This window comes from Festucalex cinctus, chromosome 13 (genome assembly GCF_051991245.1).
Source record: "Festucalex cinctus isolate MCC-2025b chromosome 13, RoL_Fcin_1.0, whole genome shotgun sequence".
Taxonomy (NCBI): domain Eukaryota; kingdom Metazoa; phylum Chordata; class Actinopteri; order Syngnathiformes; family Syngnathidae; genus Festucalex; species Festucalex cinctus.
Genome location: NC_135423.1, coordinates 4,160,422 through 4,183,195, shown reverse-complemented (window position 1 = coordinate 4,183,195; position 22,774 = coordinate 4,160,422). Strand labels below are relative to the sequence as shown.

General features: G+C 37.7%; 2 protein-coding genes across 5 annotated transcripts in view; one reads left to right on the top strand and one right to left on the bottom strand.

The window, feature by feature from the left end:
- The window catches only part of LOC144033164 (glutamate receptor ionotropic, kainate 1), a 28,499-nt gene extending 7,264 nt beyond the window's left edge, over positions 1–21,235 (top strand). The window contains exons 2-16 of one of the 2 annotated variants that reach the window (XM_077541051.1): positions 5,375–5,542; positions 5,681–5,938; positions 7,233–7,414; positions 8,588–8,641; positions 9,905–10,078; positions 12,244–12,387; positions 14,719–14,826; positions 16,031–16,072; positions 16,322–16,435; positions 17,184–17,387; positions 17,466–17,689; positions 17,771–17,889; positions 17,961–18,178; positions 18,336–18,561; positions 20,038–21,235. In XM_077541051.1, coding sequence (XP_077397177.1) covers positions 5,375–5,542; positions 5,681–5,938; positions 7,233–7,414; positions 8,588–8,641; positions 9,905–10,078; positions 12,244–12,387; positions 14,719–14,826; positions 16,031–16,072; positions 16,322–16,435; positions 17,184–17,387; positions 17,466–17,689; positions 17,771–17,889; positions 17,961–18,178; positions 18,336–18,561; positions 20,038–20,327 — 2,525 coding nt within the window. In that variant the 3' untranslated portion in view covers positions 20,328–21,235. The remainder of the gene's footprint in view (positions 1–5,374; positions 5,543–5,680; positions 5,939–7,232; positions 7,415–8,587; positions 8,642–9,904; positions 10,079–12,243; positions 12,388–14,718; positions 14,827–16,030; positions 16,073–16,321; positions 16,436–17,183; positions 17,388–17,465; positions 17,690–17,770; positions 17,890–17,960; positions 18,179–18,335; positions 18,562–20,037) is intronic. The other variant, XM_077541052.1, reaches the window with a different exon arrangement.
- Positions 1–22,774, bottom strand: part of bach1a (BTB and CNC homology 1, basic leucine zipper transcription factor 1 a) — a 54,344-nt gene that overhangs the window by 23,351 nt on the left and 8,219 nt on the right. Inside the window, exon 6 of one of the 3 annotated variants that reach the window (XM_077541057.1) lies at positions 19,871–21,176. The exons of the other annotated variants lie outside the window; for them this stretch is intronic. The gene's annotated coding sequence lies outside the window, so the exon portion shown is untranslated. Of the gene's footprint in view, positions 1–19,870; positions 21,177–22,774 lie in introns of those variants that run through there. 3 annotated transcript variants of the gene reach the window in all.

The following is a 22,774-nucleotide window of genomic DNA, read 5'->3' as shown; positions in this document are numbered from 1 at the left end:
AATTAGTTTATAAAAAATAAAAATAAATAAATCAAAGGGGGGGGGGGGGGCTTCTGAACAACACACACTTGCTAAATTTTCCGTCATGTTGAGGCCCCCCCCGCCAAAAAAAAAAAAAAAAAGGCCGTTCATTCATCTGGTGTGACCTATTTGTCGCCTGCAAACGGAATTTGCGATTCGCCTTATGAAAAATAGACACGCAGATAAATTCAGCTTTGTTCACTTCCATTCGACTGCAGCTTTATCTGCTTTTTCTGAACACTTCCTTAAAAATGGAGCAAGACAGATGAAGCCGCTGATATAATTAGCGAATGAAAGTTGCGCTATATCGAGACGTTATAATAATGAGCTGCTAAAGCCCCGTCCTTTCCCTTTCAACAATCAAGCTTGTTGTGTCTTGTTTTGTGGCCTGGTTAGTGTGCAGTAAATCATTTAAAGCCACCCGAGATGTTTGGGTGCTTAATGAACCTCAACAGTGACTTTCATTTTGCCGTCTTTTTAAGAAGGGAGGAATGAGTAGATGGATAAACAGGCACGTGAAAGCTGAGCTGGCTCGCGCCTCCTTTGGGCCCAAAGCAAAATTTGATTTGATTGCAGCAGTGTTGCACTGCAAGAGCCGACTGGGTTTGTTTACACAACATTGCAAGCGATGAGGCACTAAAAGTGGGAGGCAAATGATTGTGCGCATATACCATTAGGCGAACGTGCGCTCCCTCTAGTGGTATGCGAAAGTATCACTGTGCAAAATGTTTACATTGACTTTATTTTTGAAGTACCAGTATAGTTTTTTTTTCTTCCTATATTTAAGTGCAGTGTTATTGATCACCATGTTGTAACTTTTTACATTATTATTTTTTTAATAGTTTTTACAAGTAAAACCTCAGTCTTGTTTTTTGATCAATGGGCTCATTATGGTACTTGGATAGCCATGTAATTTTCGAGGCGGTATTTGGTGTAAAAGTTGGAAAACCAGCATACAGCAAACACAAACAGTACTGAAAGTGTCAACCATTTACAAGTTTATGGATTAAAAAAAAAACTGCAACAAAAAAAGTGCATTACTGAATATTCCATATAATGAAGAATCCCCCAAAATCGGCATAATTGTGACAACCCCCCCAAAAAATCACAAAACGGAGATCACCCACTCTGATTCTCAGTGGCTTCACTAATTCACACGCACACATGCGTAGGCCTACATGGCGTTTAACTCATTTACTCCCAAAAACGTATAAATACGTTCTATTTTAAATATTACTATGCTCCCAAAGATGTATTTATACGTTTTGGCTTTGATGCATCCTCTGAACTGAAGAGAATGCTTGAAGCAATGGTAGTTATGACAAAAAACTGCCAACAGATGGCAGCAGAGTATAAGAGATCAAAAAGCTCTTTTCCCCACTATTTTAAACAGATTTGTGAATAATGATGAAACTTAGCCATATCCTAATTCTAATTGCTGCAAAATGGAAACAGATAGAAATTTACTTTTTTTTCCTGATGAAAGAAGAGGCTCTAATCTTTCTTTTGGTAGATTCCATGTTTTTATAGTAATAGGACACAATATTCTGTGGGCCTTGCAAAAGCAGTCAAAATCTAGTAAAACAGTGAAAATGTCCTGGGAGTGAATGAGTTAATAACGACAGTTGCTGTGGTAGTTCAGTGATATCATCTCAGATGGAATATCTTCACGCTCATTTCCTGATAAGCCGTATAAAAACATCAGCTCCTTCCTCTTCATCCATGACACGAAGAGCTGCGGGCTTTTCCAAATATGTACAGTCGAATTCTCTGTCTGAGCTTGATTTGATGCTGCTGATTACCGGGACCAGCGAGCCGCGTTTCACGCCGAATTACACACAAGCAAACAGCCATCAGAAGCGAGGAAGTTTTGCTGCAAATCATGAACGTGATTGGACGTAAAGGGGCGGGGCCTCTCGAATTGCGTCTGTGCTGTAAAGACCGGTTGCTTGCTCATGTTGCCATGCTAATGTTATCGAGATGCTACAATGTGTCGACTTGGCTGGAGCAATTCTCTTTTTGGCTGTTACAAAAATGACAACCGGAGGAAGAAACTTTCACGTTTATCACAACAACTGTTGGTGAATTTTGAACAGGGTGATGTGAATATGGCGCATCATCAATAACAAATAATTAGGAATGATAATGCTTTTGGTGCCTTACGTGTGTTTTGATGGAATCAATTACTTAAAATGTATATTTTGTCATTAAAAAAAAGATTTAATTGTACAGATATAAATTAATGGATTTATTTTATTTTATTTTATTTTAATTCATTGCTTTCGCCAAATAATTTACCCGTTCTGGGGTGATATTCGTATATAATATGTGCCAGTATGAGGCAGTGCAATTGTGCACCAGTGCAAATTACAACCACAATATTAATATCGATCGATGTATTCTTGAATTGACATTTTATGTTCCCTTTTTCACAATACAAACAAACAACAACGAATCCAAATGAATCTTCTTCCCCTGTTGTATTCGCTTCATGTGTTTGGCGACGTTTAGGAGATTATTCATGCGGCGGGTGCGCATGATTTTGTGTTTTGTGTGATTAGAAGGTCGGCTACCGAGATGTAAATCAGAAAATCGACATAGTGGGGGGAGCTATTTTGGCACAAAATGGACCATCTGTTTGGAAGAGACAAGTTGTTACGGGATCCGTGTGGGGGTGGTGAGGGTGCAAAAATGGTTGATTGATGCATTAATTTGTGGTGAAGTATTTTAAGCAGGACTTGTAGCAGCTGCTTGGGATGGGAGCAGGTTTTTCAAAAAGCGAGCGTCACAGCGCAGACAAGGCGCTCTCAGTTTGGGATCCGAGAAAAAAAAAAAGAAAAAAGAAAAAAAAAAAGACAGAAAAGTTCCTTCACAATCAAGGTCTCCACAGACGAGTTTAACAAAGAGAAAATCACATTTTCATATGAAGCACCCGAGTGCGGTGACCTCTTGTCTTTGTGGCCTTTTTGAATGCTTGAAATGAGTTTGAGAACTACTCAAGGCAACATTTTTTTTGTGCTTTTTGTCAGGGTAACCTTTTTGGATGTAGAGTTTGTCCATTGGGAAATAATGGATTGGGGGGGGGGGGATATATTTCGGGATTAAACTCCAGTTTAGTAAAATTAATGGTTAGTACAGGCGACATTTTCAATAACATTTAAACATTCCCAAGTGTTATGATGTGTAAGACAAACAACTGTTAACTGCTACGTAATAGTCATGTGATCGATTTGCTTTACCATTTCCAAACACATATCTCACGTTTGGGGAAAAACAAAAAAACAAAAGTAGTATTAGGGGCTCTTTTTGTCATGAATAGCATAAATCCTGCGCAGCAGGTGGTGTAATTCTATGTGGAGGCGGGTTAGACTCAATGTTTCTAGCATAAAAAAAACGCATAAATACGTCTTTGGGACACTTAAAACATGAGAGAAAAAAACGTATTTACACGTTATTGGGAGCAAATGAGTTAATAATAAGCGAGGTACCCGCTGCCTTCCATGCATCGGCTCTGTACAATCTTTCCTCTTTCTTGTTGGGAATAAATTAAAGTGCACAATTGTATGTTTATCATGAGGAGCAGATTCAGTGTTAATTCTAAGTGGGGACAAGACCTTGTTTTCTTCGAATACAATGTCTCCAGTAATAAACCACTGTCTATTACAGCAATACAGAACAGAGAGGTGTAACAAGTATTTATTATTATGAGCTACTGTATTATGATGTTGCTATGCAGTCGCGTACAAAACGCAGTGCATCACACTTCAGAGTTGCTCTCACGTCGCTAAAAGTGACGCGTGTGTTGCTGGAGGGCTCATCAGTGAAGATTTAAAGCTTAAGACGAAAACATTTGCAGAGTGTCGCATCTGCCCCGCCAGGACGATTAAACAAGTTAAAAAAAACAACAACTACGAAACAACATAAGAGCGCAAAGATATGAATAAGATGTATCGACGACGACGACGGACGGAGACGACCTGCGTTGACCCCGTAAGCGCGGTCTGATGTGGCTCCTTGTCGGAATGTAGGCCGCGCAAATAGGACGAGGTGAAGTTTCTCTCTGAATGGGATTAAATCCGCTTTCATACTCCAGTGACATGACCCAAGGACATCTGCGCAATATTATGTCATATTCACAATCAGGCAAAGCAAATGTGGAAGATGGGGAGTGTGAGGCTGTAAAAAAAAGATGAATGAATATTTTCTTTCAATATTATTGTCATGAAAACGAACAGTTAGTTCATTCCTCGCAGAAAAGAGAAGATCTTGTAACTGTGTAATAACTGTGGACCATCAACCACATGCTGCTTCACCGAGACTAAGACTCTATAATCTGATCACATGTTGCATAATGAACTGATACATTTCTGTTATAACGAGCAAATTTCTTGCAAGAAAGCGGAAAGATTATACAGCCGCTCCGTCGTCACAAAACATCAAATTGCTTAGTAGGAAATACAAAAAGTTGCATTTGTGCATAAAAAGGTTTTGTGAGCCGCCATTTTGTTACTGCACGTCAAGAATTGCATTTCATTGCTTTCAAGAAATAAAGGAGACCTTGCAAAGAGCAAATACACAGAATGCAGTACACTAGACTTTTGACTAACACATTAGTTGTCCCACACAAGCAGCCTGGCGATCATCAACATAAAATTGTTTCCTGGTAAACGCCACCAGTTGTCTTTTAAGTATATTTCCGGGAAGAATAGAGTAGAAATTGTCAGAAGCAGACACGTAGAATGCAGTCTACAAGGTCTTCTGACTGGCCACTCACACCAATAGTAAACATTGGGCTACCTTTTGACGACAGACTCACGATAAGGGAATATATATATATATATATATATATATATATATATATATATATATATATATATATATATATATATATATATATATAAAATTTTCTCCTTATCGGTGAGGTGAAGCAGCATGTGACTCATCTGAAGTTATTTTTTATATAACTCCTGAAGTTATATATATTTATATATATTTATATATATAATTTATATATATAATAATTTTTTTCTGCGATTGGTTGGCAACCGGTCCAGGGTGTCCCCCGCCTACTGCCCAGAGCCAGCTGAGATAGGCTCCAGCACCCCCCGCGGTCAAGAAAGTGGATGGATGGATATATATATATATATATATATATATATATATATATATATATATATATATATATATATATATATATATATATATATATATATATATATATATATATATATATATACATGTTGCACTTAGTTACCTTGTGTATGAAATGCACCATAAAGCTGCTTTTCCTTATGTATTACCTGCTCACACTCTGTTTTTTTTTGTTTGTTTTGTTTTTCTGGTGCGGACCCAGGCGGCATCTTTGAGACGCTGGAGACGGAGCCCATCAGTGTGGAGGAGCTGGCCTTTAAGTTTGCAGTCACCAACATCAACAGGAATCGGACCCTCATGCCAAACACCACGTTGACCTACGACGTCCAGAGAATAAATCTCTTCGACAGCTTCGAGGCCTCCAGAAGAGGTCGGAAATTAGAATACGTAAAGAATCTGTTGTTTACGTACGATCGCCAAAAATGAAAGCGTGTTTTCGTCATGTGTCATTTTCCGATGTGGCTCGTTGACTCGTTTTTTGTTTTGTTTTTCTTTTCTCGATTCCCAGCGTGCGACCAGTTGGCGCTGGGCGTGGGTGCCGTGTTCGGACCGTCGCACAGCTCGTCGGTGAGCGCCGTCCAGTCCATTTGCAACGCCCTGGAAGTCCCTCACATCCAGACGCGCTGGAAGCATCCGTCGGTGGACAACCGAGACAGCTTCTACATCAACCTCTATCCCGAATACGCCTCCATCAGCCGAGCCGTGCTGGACGTCGTGCAGTACTACAAGTGGAAGACGGTCACCGTGGTCTACGAGGACGCCACGGGTGGGTCGAGAAAATATTGCGGCGATACGCCGGAGCTTAAAGTCATGCTTGTTGGGTCCGGGTCATTTTGACCCGCAGCATAGCAGGAAGGTTAACGCCAGCTATTCTCGACTCCCTCAATGAGTGGATGTCAGAAATACGTAATAAAAAGTAGAATGAGTGAAACTAAGGCCAGTGAATTACGGTGTATCATTTTTTAAATATACCACCAATTTTTACATTTAAAATACCTTTAAAAACCCTTTAACTCATTCAAACCCAAAATCCTATAAATACATCATTTAATACTTTGTCCTTCACTCCCCAAAACATATTTATACGTTTTTTATTATTATTATTATTCTAGAACATACAGAAGGATTTGATGCAGCTTCTGACCTGAAGAGGCCACTTAAAGCAATGGTAGTTTTTACAAAAAACGGCCAACAGGTGGCAGCAGAGTATAAGAGATCAGCTAGGGCCATGTTGCAACAAGCTCTTTTTGTCAATGTTTTTACCAGGAATGTGAATATTGATGAAACTTTGCTATATTCTAATGCTAATTGCTGAAAAACGGAAAGAGATACAAACATACTTTTTTTTTTTTTATCCTGATGAATCTTTCTTTTGGTTGGTTCCATGTTTTTATAGCAATAGAACACAATATTCCGCACTACTTTTTTAGTTTTCAGAGCATAATGATACTTTAAAATGAATGTCTTATTTTAGAAAAAAAAATGATAATAATAAATGAATTAACAAGGTCTAACGAAAAAATGTATTTTCTTGTTTAGTCCAGCCAGTCCACCAGCTCTCATCTCCAATTTTTGTGTTACTTTCTTCTTTGATTCCGCAGAGTGCTCATGCGCTAATGTTCGCCCCCTGGTGGTGGATGAGAAATTACTTGATTAAATAAATATCGCTAAAGATCAGCTGAATCTAATCATTAATAAAAATTGTAATCATGTTAAGATTTTTATTAATTATGCAGCCCGACAGATATGAAATAACAAACATGTTGATTAGACATGCATGGCTGTTGCACAGGTGTGCCTTAGACCGCCTACAATAAAATGTGCAGTTTTATCATACATCTTTTGACATTGCAAGTTTTTCCAGACTTTTAAAATTGAACGAGTTATTTTGATCAACTATACATAAGAGGGGTTACAGCCGGACGTCACAATTTTGTTCACCTGTAACACGACTTTTCAACTGCTTCAATTTTGACGACTCTATGACACTGATGATGAAAAATACATTTCGTGTCAAATCATACGGCGCATGAAATAATGACGCCGTTTGTGTGTCGAAGGCCTGATTCGCTTGCAAGAGCTGATCAAAGCTCCGTCGAGATACAGCATCAAGATCAAGATCCGCCAGCTGCCGATCGGAAGCAAAGACGCGCGGCCGCTCCTCAAGGAGATGAAGAAGGGGAAAGAGTTTTACGTCATCTTCGACTGCTCCTACCAAACGTCGGCTGACGTCCTCAAGCAGGTGAACGACTGCTGCAAACTCACCGACGCCCATTCATCTCAGAATTCTGACTTTAATCTCAGAATTCTGAGAATAAATTCAGAATCCTGCCAACCTTTTTTTTTTTTTTTTTTTTTTCTCTCTTAGCTTTCCCGAATCTTTTGTAGAAAAAAAAAAAGTTGTCATGTTGCAAGAGAAAGGTTGTAATGTAACATCAACCATGGTTGCATTGGTCAGATTACACATTTTCAAGTGTGTATTTGTTAAATTTTGAAATCAAGGATGATTATTAGGGCCATAATTTAGAAATAAATGTGTGGTGAGAATGCAACACTGCTCACCACCAAAACAACATCATCATCCTGAACTGGGGGCTGAGACTAGGAAGAGGGAATTATGAACAGTTCCTAAAATCAGTTAGCACACAATAAAAAAAAAAAAAGAAGCTTATTCTGGTAGAAAGCAGAAAAACATGTCAGGAAAAGCCTACTGGAACAGCTAAACTTGCACTTGGGGATAATCAGATATGCGTGAAATGATGGCAGGCGTGTGCTGACTTCTATTTCACATGCGTTTGAATGTGATTTGTTGATTCTGAACACAGCCATATCTGCCACTATAAGAGGGTGTGAGCACTTGTGCAACCACATTGTCACACCAATGGAGGAAAAGTTTCAAGTTGATCTATTTTTTTTTTCATATCACAAAAAGTTGTCATTTTGAATGGGAGTGTGTAGACTTTTTATATCTACTGTAAATTATTATCATTATTATTTTTATACCGATGGCTACTGACTGACTTGCTATTAATTAAAAATCCAATTTTATGAAACCTTGTCAAATCAAATTTTCCTGTTTTATTGACTGATAATTATGCTTATATTAAGTAATATTCCTCATTACATTCTTTTTTTTTTTTTTTTTAACTCATTTGCTCCCAATAACGTGTAAATACGTTTTTTTTTTTTTTTTTTACAGTTTAATTTTTGTAGTGTAGCGGCTAAAAATGCACGAGACAATTTCTGAATCCAAATAGCTTTTGGCTTAATATTGAGCACGCCGCGCAAGATTAGTCAAATGTGTTTCCGGCCGAATCCCAGCAGAGTTGAAAGTTCCAATTTAGAAGCAAAATCTGCATGGAAAAATGAATCGCAAGCTTGCGTCTGAAGCATTCTGCCTTTCAACCCTTTGCAGATCCTGTCCATGGGGATGATGACGGAATATTACCACTACTTCTTCACCACGCTGGTAAGCAGCCCAGAGTGACTCAAAAATAATCCACAAAGTCACAGCCCAAAGTAGGTTTGCTCACGTGCACACTCGCAAACACGTCAGACACCCGTAATTATTATGATGTGATTTTTGTTGTTTACAATCAACATCATCTAGAAAAAAAGAAAAACAAAAAATCAGAGTGACTGAAAATAATCTACAAAGTCCTCCTCTTAATGAAGGAGTGGTGACCAATAATGTGACCATAACTTGCAACGAGTGCAACGAAAATTAAACAAACTCTAAATAATCCAGAGTCAAAACCAAAACTATGTTAATAATATGATCTTTGTTCATGCTAACATCCACCTAGCATAACAGAAATACAACAGAACAAACTGAAAATAATCCATCAGATCAAAAGTACAATTGCTGACACACAACTGCTCACAAAGTAGACAAATCATCTAATTAATTTGATTGCTATTAATAACCTGACACAAGAGTAAAATTAACGATTTGAAATAATCCACAATGTCAAAGTACACTTATTTGTATAAGCACACTTGTAACGTAGAGGTGTCATCTGAATAATGTGATTGTCATTAGCTCCAAGCTCCATCTGACATAACAGAAATAAAACAAAACATGGCGAAATAATGTACAAAGTCAAAACCAAGTCCATTTGCAATAACAATTAAAAACCCCTCCACAAAGTGAAAACTATGCTTGCTCACAAATGTGATACTTGTCTTGCTAAGACTAACCTAGCACAATATGAATAAAACCCAAAATAATCCAAAAAGTCAAAAATATGCATGTTGACACACAAGCAGGTGCTCACTCGCAACCGACTCGCGTCATCTGGTTCACGCAAGTGTTATTAATGAAACAGATGAAGCACACTTTTTTTTTTTTTTGTAATAACTACCATCGCTTTAAGCGACCACTTCAGGTCATAACTGCATCAAAGCCTTCATACAAAAACTCTAGCAAACAAAAACCTAAAAAACATATAAATACGTTTTTGGGAGTGAATGAGTTAATGATGACTCCCACCTAACGCAAAAGAAAGAAAAACAACGAGACTCTGAATAATCCACAAAACTACTCTTGAGCAAACTGATGTGCTTGTCATGAACGCTAACTGCCACAAATGGAAATGAAACGGAACAACTCGAAATAATCTATGCTGTCAAAACCAATTTTACTTGCGTGATCGACATTAATGATCATCTTTTCAGTAGCTGGATAGAAATGAAACAGGACAACTTTTTGTGACTTAATTTTCCCTCGCAGGACCTGTTTGCGCTGGACCTGGAGCCGTACCGCTACAGCGGCGTCAACATGACGGGCTTCCGGCTGCTCAACATCGACAACCCCAAGGTGGCCTCGGTGGTGGAGAGGTGGTCCATGGAGCGGCTGCAGGCGCCCTCCAAGGCCGAGACGGGAATGATGGAGGGCATGATGACGGTAGCAAGCGAAATCCAAATCCAAATCAACACATTTCGCCATCACTGATCAAATGAATTGAAAATGGCAAAGGGTTTCCTTGCACTTTTTGTCCGCAACTCAACGGCATTTTTAATTCCATGTTGATGTTTTCCGGGGCTTATATTCATAAAAATTTCAAGAACGAAAAAAAAAACATCTCAAAGTTATTTGCGATGGAGGCTCAATCTGAGAAGTTTTCCACTCAATAAATAGGACACATTTGGACAGTGGAAGAGCTTGTTAAGCAGCTCCGCTTGTTCTTGTTTATCTGCTTTAATGAGGCTCATTAAAAGATTGCGCCGACTATTTAAAGATCTTGCATTGGTAAACAAAATTAATCAACATAACCCCCACCAGCAAAAAAAAAAAAAAAAGCATGCTAGCACTGCTTGTGAACTGTACTGTATAGATATAAGAACACAAACATCTATTTTGGGAAATAATTAATTTGGAGCTTCATTTTTGTGAAGTCGCGTTACAGGTCATGTTTCTGTGTGAAGGGAAACACAAAATTGATGACTTGATTACACTTAACAAAACTTGAACATTTTAACTCATTCGCTCCCAGACATTTTCACATTTCGCAATCCCGTTCGCTTCCGGCTGTTTTACTGGATTTTGACTGATTTTGCAAGGCCCACAGAATATTGTGTTCAATTGCTATAAAAGTATGGAATCTATCAAAAGCAAGATTAAAGTCTCTTCTTTTATCAGGAAAAAAAAAAAGTATGTTTCTATCTGTTTCCGTTTTGCAGCAATTAGCATTAGAAGAGAGCTATTAAACCCCCTTAGCGTATGTTTGACACCTCTGCTTTAGATTATTTCGACTCGTTTTAATTTTTTATTGTGCACAGTCACACTTGTCATTAATAACTAGTGAGAGACATGATCCCCTTGTTATGAACTTTTCTTGATGTTGTCATTTCAACAAAATGTAGCTAGTTAACTCATTTGCTCCCAATAATGTGTAAATACGTTTTTTCTTATGTTAAATAAATAAATAAATACAAATTTAAAAAATTGTACAGATTGGAACAAGATGACTGTAAATCTGATCAAAATTGTGCAAATTTAACTCATTTACTCCCAATAACGTATAAATACGTTTTTTTAATGTTCTAAGTGTCCCAAAGACGTATTTATACGTTTTTTGTTTTTGTTTTTAATGCTAGAGCATACAGAAGGCTTTGTTGCAGCCTCTCAACTGTAAAGAACGATTACAGAAATGGTAGCTATTACACAAACGGCCAGCAGGTGTCAGCAGAGCAAAGGAGATCAACCAGGGCCATGTAGAAAAAAAGCTCAATTACTTCCAATTTTAAATAGATTTGTGAAAACTGATGAAACTTAGCTCTCTTCTAATGCTAATTGCCGCAAAACGGAAACAGATAGAAACATACTTTTTCTTTTCCTGATGAAAGAAGAGACTTTATTTTTTCTTTTGATAGGTTCCATGTTTGTATAGCAATTGAACACAATATTCTGTGGGCCTTGCAAAATCAGTCAAAATCCAGTAAAACAGCCGGAAGCGAACGGGATTGCTTCTGTGAAAATGGCAGCGAGTGAATGAGTTAATGACAAGTGTCACCTTGCACTATAGAAATTAATAGAACTACAAATAATCCGAGTGAAAAAAGAGAAAAGAAAAGAAAAGAAGAAGTCGCACACTTGACACATGCAGGAACTCTGTGTAATAATTGCTCAGGACATGGTGATCATTCGCCTCGCCAGTTAACTCTTTTACTGCCAAAACTTTGATATGACAAAGGCTTTGATCAGTCACAAAAAGAGATAGAATGCTTGCATCTGCTGGCCATAGTTGATTCCACAACCCATTGACCAGGCAGTGCTGCACTTAGACATTGCACTGAGAAAATAAAAATAAAAAATTTAGTTGACGTCATTTAACGTTTCTGGCGGCATTCGTCGTGATTTTACTAATCGTTATTAAACGTTTTTGGCGGTCAAAGAGTTAATGATGATAACCAACTAAAGCACAATAGAAATGAACAGAATGGCTAGAAATAATCTATCATCATTTTTTTGTAAGGGTAAAGAAGGGCTGTAAAGTGAAATACAAGACGTTTTTTTTTTTTTTTCTTTGCCGCCTTTGTAAGCGTTTGCACGATTGGGTCTGCTTTCAGACGGAAGCGTCTCTGATGTACGACGCCGTCCACATGGTGGCGGTGGCCTCGCAGCGCGCCGCCCAGATCACCGTCAGCTCGCTTCAGTGCCACCGACACAAGCCCTGGCGCTTCGGCGCGCGCTTCATGAACATGCTCAAAGACGTGAGTGTGAAATCATTTCTTTTCAGAATGCAGCAATCATATTTCATCCTCAATTTCTTCATAATGTAATTACGTATCGAGACGATTTAAGAGATTCATTTTCATTTCTGATCTATAATCAATTTAATTCTAATATTTACATATGATTTTATACACAGGCGTAAAAAAATAAATCGTTCAATTTAAAATTAATCATTTAAGAATTATTAACATAATTATTAATTAGATATAAGAATTATATTAAATTAATTAATTACATTAAATAAATATAACAATTATTAACATAATAGATGCTGAATGTCAGTAATAAATAGTGTATTGTACAAACATTTCTTTATTTGTAATAAATCAATGACTCAATTATTTCTTAAAATAAATACATGCTAAATGCCTATGATAAATTGTTTATTTTATTATATATATTTTTTCTATTTACAACAAATTTATTAAACAATTAACATTAATATTTTTTTTTCTAATTTCTATTTGCAATTAATCAATTAAATAATTAATGAATAAATAGCAAATAAATACATGTTAATTTTTCTATAACTGGATTATTTTACTAACCTTTATCAGCCAATTATTTTATTAAAAAATAAAAATAAAATACGAGAAGCTAAAATGCTAATGCAAATGTTTGATGGTCCGTGTTAAAAAACGGGGAGTGCCGTGTGGCCCCCAGACCATAACTTGCCCAACCCTTTTCAAACTGTACCCTGACACAAAATACTCCTTCACTACTTTCTAATATTTAATATCATTGCATCCTTTACATTTTGAGGATAAGAATGCCGACTTTGCACGGGCGCTCATCTTTATGGTTGCAGTGTCGCGTCCAAAGACGTAACGACGTCATTGTATCGGATCTCATAACACGTGGGACACTGTGATAACCTAAATTCGTTTTTAATTAAGCAGATTTATCATCTCTAAGGTGCATTAATATGACTTTGTACTTTCTAATTATATAAAGCCAGGATATGAGAATATGATAAGAAAAAGGAAGGGAAATTGGGGAGGGGCCACATTATGGACACTGTGAGGGGAGATATCTACAGCAACTTCACAAATGAAGATGCACAATTTATAGTTTTTGTTTCGTTGCTTGAGCAAATTTCGACGTGGACAAAAAGAAGAAACCAACATTTGCTGGAAAAGTAGTACATTGTAATTGATTATAATAATAGAACTAATTGGACAACGATGTAACCAGGATTTCATAGAATCAGTTTTGATTTACCGGTATTAGAAATAGAAATATGGTTCATAATTACAGTATGTAATTCAGTATATGGGGCCCGAGCGATAAGGATTTTTTATTTTTCTTTGGCGAATTCCGATATTTGGCTGAAAAATATCCCGACAATTTATTCACCTGTTGATAAATGAATAAAAATTCTGCACATTTTTTTTTAAATTGTAAAATACAACTTGACCCCAGTCTCCACAAATATATGCATTATTATGAAATTTATTACTGCTAAATTTTGACGTGGTTGTGACTGCAATTCCCCCAGTACAGGTTTTCCAAGTAAGGGCCGGTCAATAATCGCACATTAAAAAAAAATAAAATAAAAAATAAAAAATAGTGGCGTTAAAAGAACTTTAAATTAACTCAATTAACGAACTAATTTTGACACCCCTAGTTTTTATACACCTCTACTAATGCACAAACTACTTACATTTTCATTTTTTTCTTTTGCCATTAGCGTATGCATTATTATTACTGAGAATGTATCATCTAAATCTGCACAAAAACTAACATCACCTATTACTTGGGCCTCGTTTGATACAATTCAGCCAAAAATCAAAAGTTGCATAACTGTTCAAAACAACAAAAGGCGACGGAAGGATGCGCGTGTGACATTACGAGTAAAAATGATGTTTTTGTGCATCTTTTGGCTAAAAGCTTGATGAGCAAGCGCGTCGCACAGATTGAAGCTGACAGTTATTCGAACCGAGCTCAACTTCATTACCGGCGAGTGCATTCATGAGCCCCGCTGCCCGCCCACCGCTCTGCACTCAGACCCAGGCCTTGCCTTTGCCTTTGCCTGCCTGCTCCATTTACATCATCATCGTCTACTCGACACACGCGCCTGAAATGTCCGGCCAATTGCGGACATGCCCATTACGGCGCAAGTCGCCGTTGTCTCGGGGACTGGCCCTAATGCAGCAGCGCTCATCCATTATTCATTTTCTCCTAATACTTGTTTACTCCGGCTTCTGCAGTAAAGCGGATGGAGCATTTTTTTTTTTTTTTTTTGCGATATGACAATTTCAAAGAAAAATCATTGAGATTCGTTGGTTGTCCCGCTTCTTCCCCCACAGGCGCAGTGGAACGGCTTAACGGGACAAATCGTCATTAACAAGACAGACGGCCTGCGCAAAGATTTTGATTTGGACGTGATAAGCCTGAAGGAGGACGGTTTGGAGAAGGTGAACCGTCTGACCCGCTTTTATCTTTGTCTCAATTGACTCTAAAAAAATAAATAAAATAAAATAAAAATGCTGTATATAGTGTTGAATGATACCAAGAGCAGTCCTGTACCAACCCATTCACTGCCATTGACGGGTATAGATGTCAAAAATCCATTATTACTTTATTTTGATTTTATTTTTTTAAAGATGAATTTTATTAATTTAATTGTTTTATTATGTATATACTTATAAATAAATAAAATATATATGTCAACATTTATTAATTAATTAATTTATTAATATTATGAATCATTTTTATTATTGTTATCATTGCTTTTATCTTTGTCTCAATTGACTCTTACGCATATAAAAAATGCAATCATTTAGTGTTGAACGATACCAAGAGCAGTCCCGTACAAAGTCATTAACTGCCATTGACGGCTATAGACGTCAAAAATTCATTTTTACTAGGCTGGCAGTGAAGAAGTTAAAGGCGACATATTATGTTGGTTTTAAAACAATTTAAAATACCCTCAAGAATGACATACAACACACCAAGTTATACTTGTCAAATATGTTTTTCGACGTGTAGGCGTCTTGCCTGTGAAATTCAAGTTTGTAATGACTACCAGATCCCTGCAGATGGCGGCATTGCATCACTATGAATTTGAGATCCGCGCTGCTTTTGAACAGAAGTTAAATATTATTAAAATATTTTACAGTTGGATATCTGTCAATAAATTCTTTTGCCACCAAAATTATTTTCAGTCGTGTTTTGTTGTTTTAACGTTTGAGTTATCAGATAAGCAAAAACTATTAGCATCCGTCATTTTTATGCTTGACTAGCTTATTTTCTCTGCTTTTCGATCAGAAAATGAAAATGTTCTGCTGCTACTAAAAAAAAAAAAAAAAAAAAAAAAAAAGGAAAGAGGCAAATAAAATTCAGGGCAGAGAAGAGTCGCTTATATTGTCACGAAATACAATATTTTGTAGGTCTCGAAAAAAAAATGCTGGCCAGAAATACATACATAATATGTCTCCTTTAAATACACTTCTTCAAATGTTTACAATGACTGAAATTGCAGCACTTGTTACGAGTTGACGTCGCAACTCAAAGTCAACAAGTCATTGTTAGCTTCCCACCTCATTTTGCTCCATTATCTTTTAAACGTTCCAATGTCATCCATTTAAAAGTGCTTTTTCTTTTATTGTTTTCTGCAAGATAATCGCAGGCAACAATCGCCTGAATAAAGTGTGGAAAAAGGTCTGTACTTTAGCTGCCCCCAAAGCAGACTAAAGGAATAGTAACGCTGTTTACTAATCAACTCTTGTCGTCTGAATTTCCCTGCATTTTGTTCTCCTTCCCCACCCCCAAAACGTGTCCGCGTCTGCTCTCTCATCTGTTGTGCTTTGTTGAATTTTCCCCTTTTCGTGTTGCTCGTGTACGGTGGCTAAAGCCAAACTTTTTGTAGCCTGGTTCGATTGTCATCTCTTACGTTCTGTCTTTTGACAGATTGGCGTGTGGAACTCGCAGACCGGCCTTAATTTAACGGAAAACAACAAGGACTCCAGCACAAACGTCACCGACTCCATGGCCAACAGGACCCTCATTGTCACCACTATTCTGGTACACTAAATATATAAGGAATGAGCTCTGCCAACAACAAAAACCTACACGATAAATTATGCAGAGTAAATTTGACTCTATTTAGAGTGTGACCAAATAGACTCAGTTTTAGAGTAATATTTACACCTGGAAGAGAGAAAAATGAAGATTGAAATAAATAAATAAATAAAAGTCACCCAAGGGTTGAGGAACAAACTCATGACCTTCATCTTGGGACAATGCCACACCACCAACTGAGCTCCTGCTGCGTGTTTTGTCGCTCGTGTCAGCTGGAATCTTCATAAAGACCAAAAACAATTGATTTTACTCTCCTCTTGGATTTATGCAAACAGTAGGAGGGGCATAGCTCAGGTGGGTCATGTGGTAGAAGATGAAGGTCTTGAGTTCGTTCCTCGTTCCATGAATTAACCACCCCCCAATTCCTCGTTTTACTCTCTACCAAGTGTACATATTACTCTAAAAGTGAGTCGATTTGGGTCAAAATAGACTCAAATTTACTCTAAATAGAGTCAAATTTAATCTAAACCGAAAAACATATACTTTATTGACATCAATTACTACTTTCCGATGAACTAGCAAAGGGACTTTGACTTTGAGGGCATTTCAGAAAGAAGCACAAAACCCCTAATAGATGATTTTTTTTTCAGGAAATAGCTGACGTTTCCACAGAAAGAAACAACAAATAGGATATCTGGGGAATCGTAGTTCAATTGTATTTACATCGTGAACTCCTTGCCGCCGTTTTCAGGAAAATCCCTACGTGATGTACAAGAAGTCGGACAAGCCGCTGTACGGAAACGACCGCTTCGAGGGATACTGCCTGGACCTCCTCAAGGAGCTCTCCAACATCCTGGGCTTCTCTTACGAGGTCAAGCTGGTGTCCGACGGGAAATACGGCGCTCAGAACGACAAAGGCGAGTGGAACGGCATGGTGCGCGAGCTCATCGACCACGTAAGCGCTTGCAAGTCGATCGGAGTACTTTTTGTCACCTCTGAAAGGGATCGTGACGCTTTTTGTGACGGTTGCCAGGTCGCCGACTTGGCGGTGGCGCCCCTCACCATCACCTACGTGAGGGAGAAGGTGATCGACTTCTCCAAACCCTTCATGACGCTGGGCATCAGCATCCTCTACCACAAACCCAACGGCACCAATCCGGGGGTCTTCTCTTTCCTCAACCCGCTGTCTCCCGATATCTGGATGTACGTGCTGCTGGCCTGCCTCGGCGTCAGCTGCGTACTCTTTGTTATTGCCAGGTAAACTCAGCCAGCTCATATTTCTTCTTATCGCAATTTATCCGTTGTATTTTCACTCGCCGTTTGCATTTGTCTCTCCAGGTTCACGCCGTACGAGTGGTACAACCCTCACCCCTGCAACCCCGACTCCGACGTGGTGGAGAACAATTTCACCCTCATAAACAGCGTGTGGTTCGGAGTTGGGGCGCTCATGCAGCAAGGTGCGCTTCCTGGTTGGATAATTGCGACGTGTTTTTGTTTTTTGTGACGCGTCACCGTGGTCGTCTTTCAGGTTCTGAGCTGATGCCCAAGGCCCTCTCCACCAGGATAGTCGGTGGAATCTGGTGGTTCTTCACCCTGATCATCATATCCTCCTACACTGCCAACTTGGCTGCCTTTCTCACGGTGGAGAGAATGGACTCGCCCATTGACTCCGCCGACGACTTGGCCAAGCAAACGAAAATAGAGTACGGCGCGGTCAGGGACGGCTCCACTATGACCTTTTTCAAGGTACGCTTTCGAGCAGAGGTGCCCAAACTACGGCCCGGGGGCCATTTGCAGCCCATTTTTCAGTGTCCCCCGACATGATACTCATGATACTGACCACAACGTTCAAGTCTTTGACCGTCGACGATGAAGAGCTAATTCTTCATCCGTCACCCAACAGAAATCCAAGATCTCGACCTACGAGAAGATGTGGGCCTTCATGAGCAGCCGGAAAAACACCGCCTTGGTGAAGAACAACCGCGAGGGCATCCAGAGGGTCCTCACCACCGACTACGCTCTCCTGATGGAGTCGACGAGCATCGAGTACATCAGCCAGCGCAACTGTAACCTCACGCAGATCGGCGGTCTGATAGACTCCAAAGGATACGGCGTGGGAACACCAATAGGTACCCAACGTAGTCCTGATCACAAAAAAAAAAAAAAAAAAAAAACACAACAAAACTATCTATCATGAGTCAAGTCGGCCATTTTGGTTTAAAGAAGCCATTTTAGCCAGATTCTGGCCATTCGCAGTGGTCCTTTATAGATGAACTCGTCCAAGATATTTTATGCAAATGCTGCCGAATTGGAACCATACACAGTATACTAGAAAAAAACGGATGAAGCTAACGTATGAAAAATTTCAATCTTTATCAATGCCTGAGGGCACAGCATTTTAGTAAGGTTTGGATTTTGAGGGAAAACCCAGCGCTGATGGCCAGTTTCTCTTATTAACATGGAATTTGTTCGCGATATGTCGATCACAAGAACCACAAAAAGTCTCAAAACACAAATCTGAAAAAACACTTTAAAAGGACACTTGATTCATTGAGCCATTTTCAGCAGTAAAACGTTATTTTGTCCAGAATGAATTTGGTTACTTTATTATTTTTCATGTACAACTAATACCTTAAAATACAATTTTTTAATTTTTCACGTACAATACCTCAAAATACCATTTTTTAAGGTATTAATTGTACATGAAAAATAATGTAAATAAAATAAATAACTTCATATAATTATATCAATAATGTAAAAATAATAAATAACTTCATTTTTTTTTTACAATTAATAACTTAAAATACCCATTTTAATTGTACATAAAAAATAATGTAAATAAAATAACTTCATATAATTACATCACAAATGTAAAAATAATAATAAATAACTTCATTATTTTTTTAATTTACAACTAACAACTTAAAATACCCATTTTAATTGTACGTAAAAATAATGTAAATAAAATTTAATGTAAAAATAATAAACTTCATTTTTTTTAATTTACAACTAAACTTAAAATATCCATTTTAATTGTACATGAAAAATAATGTAAATAAAATAAATAACTTCATATAATTATAACGATAATGTAAAAATAATAATGAATAACGTCATTATGTTTCGTGTGCAATTAATAACTTAAAATACCCATTTTTAATTGTACATGAAACATAATCAAGTTACCAAATTCATTCTGGACAAATTATTAACATTTTGCTGCTGAAAATGGCTCAATGAGTCAAGTATCAAGGCTACCATATTTTTTTCTGATTGCTAATTAGAAAGACACATGGCCTTCATCATTGGACATGACTGGAGCATGGCAGGAAATTCAGTTTGTTTTGTTTTTAAGTTCAGCTCCTGAAATTAGTTTCGTAGAGCAACCTGTAATTGAGTCGACATGTTCCTCATGAGCAATAGAACCACATACGAGAATGGGCGACACAAATTATTGGAAACTTTATTGATATCGCACATTTCATACACAAGGTACCTCAGGTGTGTTTCACGCAACAACAAAAACTGAAGACATTCGCAAAACAAAGTTTGAACGATGGCAGGCACGTCCGATGACTTGAATTGCTATCGTTTTTCTTCCGCAGGCTCCCCTTACAGAGACAAAGTGACCATCGCCATCCTGCAGCTTCAGGAAGAAGGCAAGCTGCACATGATGAAGGAGAAGTGGTGGCGGGGCAACGGCTGCCCCGAGGAGGACAGCAAAGAGGCCAGTGCTCTCGGCGTGGAGAACATCGGCGGCATCTTCATCGTGCTGGCGGCCGGACTGGTCCTCTCCGTGTTCGTGGCCATCGGGGAGTTTATCTACAAATCCAGGAAAAACTTGGACATCGAGGAGGTGAGCGTCGGCCAGTGCGAGTGGCACAACAAGTATTAACGATTGTTCTTGGACGCCGCCACGCACGTTGGAGCGGCGCCCTCCAGAGGCTCATGTCGGAATGTGTCCAACTGCATTGTTACAATCAGAACTTTTTAAGTTTAGTGTTTTCTGTAGTTTTGATGTAGAGCTCATGAATATTTTAATCGAAAGAATTCATTAAAAAAAAAAGAAAAAAGTCCTTTGGGGGAGTAAAAGACGCTCGTCAGCATTTGACATCATGATGCTTTACCATCATGGCCTTTCTGTTTTTATGCAAAACAAACAAACACAAATTGTACTTTTTTTGTGTGGTACAAAATGTAATTCATGTTTTTTTTTTTTTTTGTGGGCAAGTCATGGTGAAATGGCTCTTTGTTGTTAGGTGAGCATTTGCATATTTAAAACAAACCGGTGTGCAATACTTATTGTTTTTTTGCACCTCTATTTCAAAACATTGTTTAATCATCAGTGATTATTCTTTTCAAACTTGTTGTTTTTATTGTGTTTTTTTTCTTCTCTTGAGCATGTTAGGCGTCACATCAGAATCGTTTCCGAATGAAGGGGGGAAAAAAAAGTTAGGTGAAAACATAACATCCTTTTAACCCTTTGATTGCTGCTTGTTAAGTGTTGCTGTGTTGACTTTCATATTTTGTCCCCTTTTGCTGCCATTTCATGTCATGCCTGAAAACATTTCAGGTACATTATGACACACACATTACATCACTCCAAGTCTTATTTTAAGGGTTCCTTGTGCTTATTAAGATGATCAAAATACTGCTGTATACTAGCAATTGAATTTTTATAAGATGCTAATTAAATATTTAAATTTGGTCCTCCGACTCACCAGGGGGCAGCATTTGAGAAAACCTGTGAGACAAATAAACAAGCTTTGTAAAAATGTGTTAAAGTGCATTCCGTTGGTTGAAAATAACTGAACTTTTTGTGTGTAGTTTTATGTCCCATTTGAACATTTTTAATTATGATTAGTGAGAAACCGATATGGCTTTTTCAAGGCCGATACTGATCCCGATTATTAGTAGTCAAGGAGGACGACAACCAATATTTCAAGCCAATATTCATTTGCAGTAAAAGAGAACATATGTGTCAAAATAAAAAAATAAATAAAAAATAAATATATATATATATATATATATATATATATATATATATATATATATATATATATATATATATATATATATATATATATATATATACACACACACACACATATATATATATATATATATATTTAAAACCTTATATTGATGGCTTTGTTTAAAAAATTATCACAAAAACTGCAGGAAGCTTCCAGGGTTTAAATGAAATTAAATACTAAACAAATAAATACTTCCTTCAAGTTTTCTACTGTAAATAACATTTCAACATTTCTTTAACTTTAATTGACCCAGAATCAGCATCATTTTCCAAAAAGTGAAAATTTAAATACCGTAGATCCGTCATGAAAAGTTCCTGTAGCTCACTGTGCGACAAATGCATGTAAATGTAGCTAATTTAGGGTTTTTGTCAGGGTTTGTAAAAGGTTTCAAAAGATCTTCGCAGACGGTGAAAAATTGTCTGAATATGTTCGCAATATCTTCGCGACAAGTAAAAGCTGTCTTACAAATCCTGACGAAAACCCGAAATTCACGACGTTCACAAGTAATCGGTGTAATTGTCATACAGGTGTAAGATATACAGTAAGTTGTTAAAGTTACAAATAGATGTTTTTTACATGCTTAAAAGCTACCTAAGCATAAAACGGAAGAACTTAACCATCCATCCATATTGTACGACGCTTAACTCATTTACTCCCAATAACGTGTAAATACGTTTTTTTTTTAATGTTGTAAGTGTCCCAAAGACGTATTCATACATTTTTTTTTTTTTTTTTTTTATCCTAGAGCATACAGAAGGCTTTGATTCAGCCTCTCAGCTGCAAAGAACGGTTGCAGAAATGGTAGTTATTACACAAACGGCCAGCAGGTGGCAGCAGAGCAAAGGAGATCAACCAGGGCCATGTAGAAAAAAAAGCTCACTTACTTACAATTTTAAATAGATTTGTGAAAACTGATGAAACTTAGCTCTCTTCTAATGCTAATTGCTGCAAAACGGAAACAGATAGAAACATACTTTTTTTTTTCTTGATGAAAGAAGAGACTTTAATCTTTCTTTTGGTCTTTGGTCTTCTTTTGGTGGTTCCATGCTTTTATAGCAATTGAACACAATATTCTGGGGGCCTTGCAAAATCAATCAAAATCCAGTAAAACGGCCGGGAGCGAACGGGATTGCTTCTGTGAAAATGGCGGCGAGTGAATGAGTTAATTAATAACCTCACTCGGGTCATGGGTGAGCTGGCGCCTATCCCAGCTAAGTTTGGTTGAGAGACGAGGAACAATCGAGACTCATGTATTCAACTGTCAGCTAATCTCAAGTATCAAGAGAAAAGGGTGCTAGCGCATTTT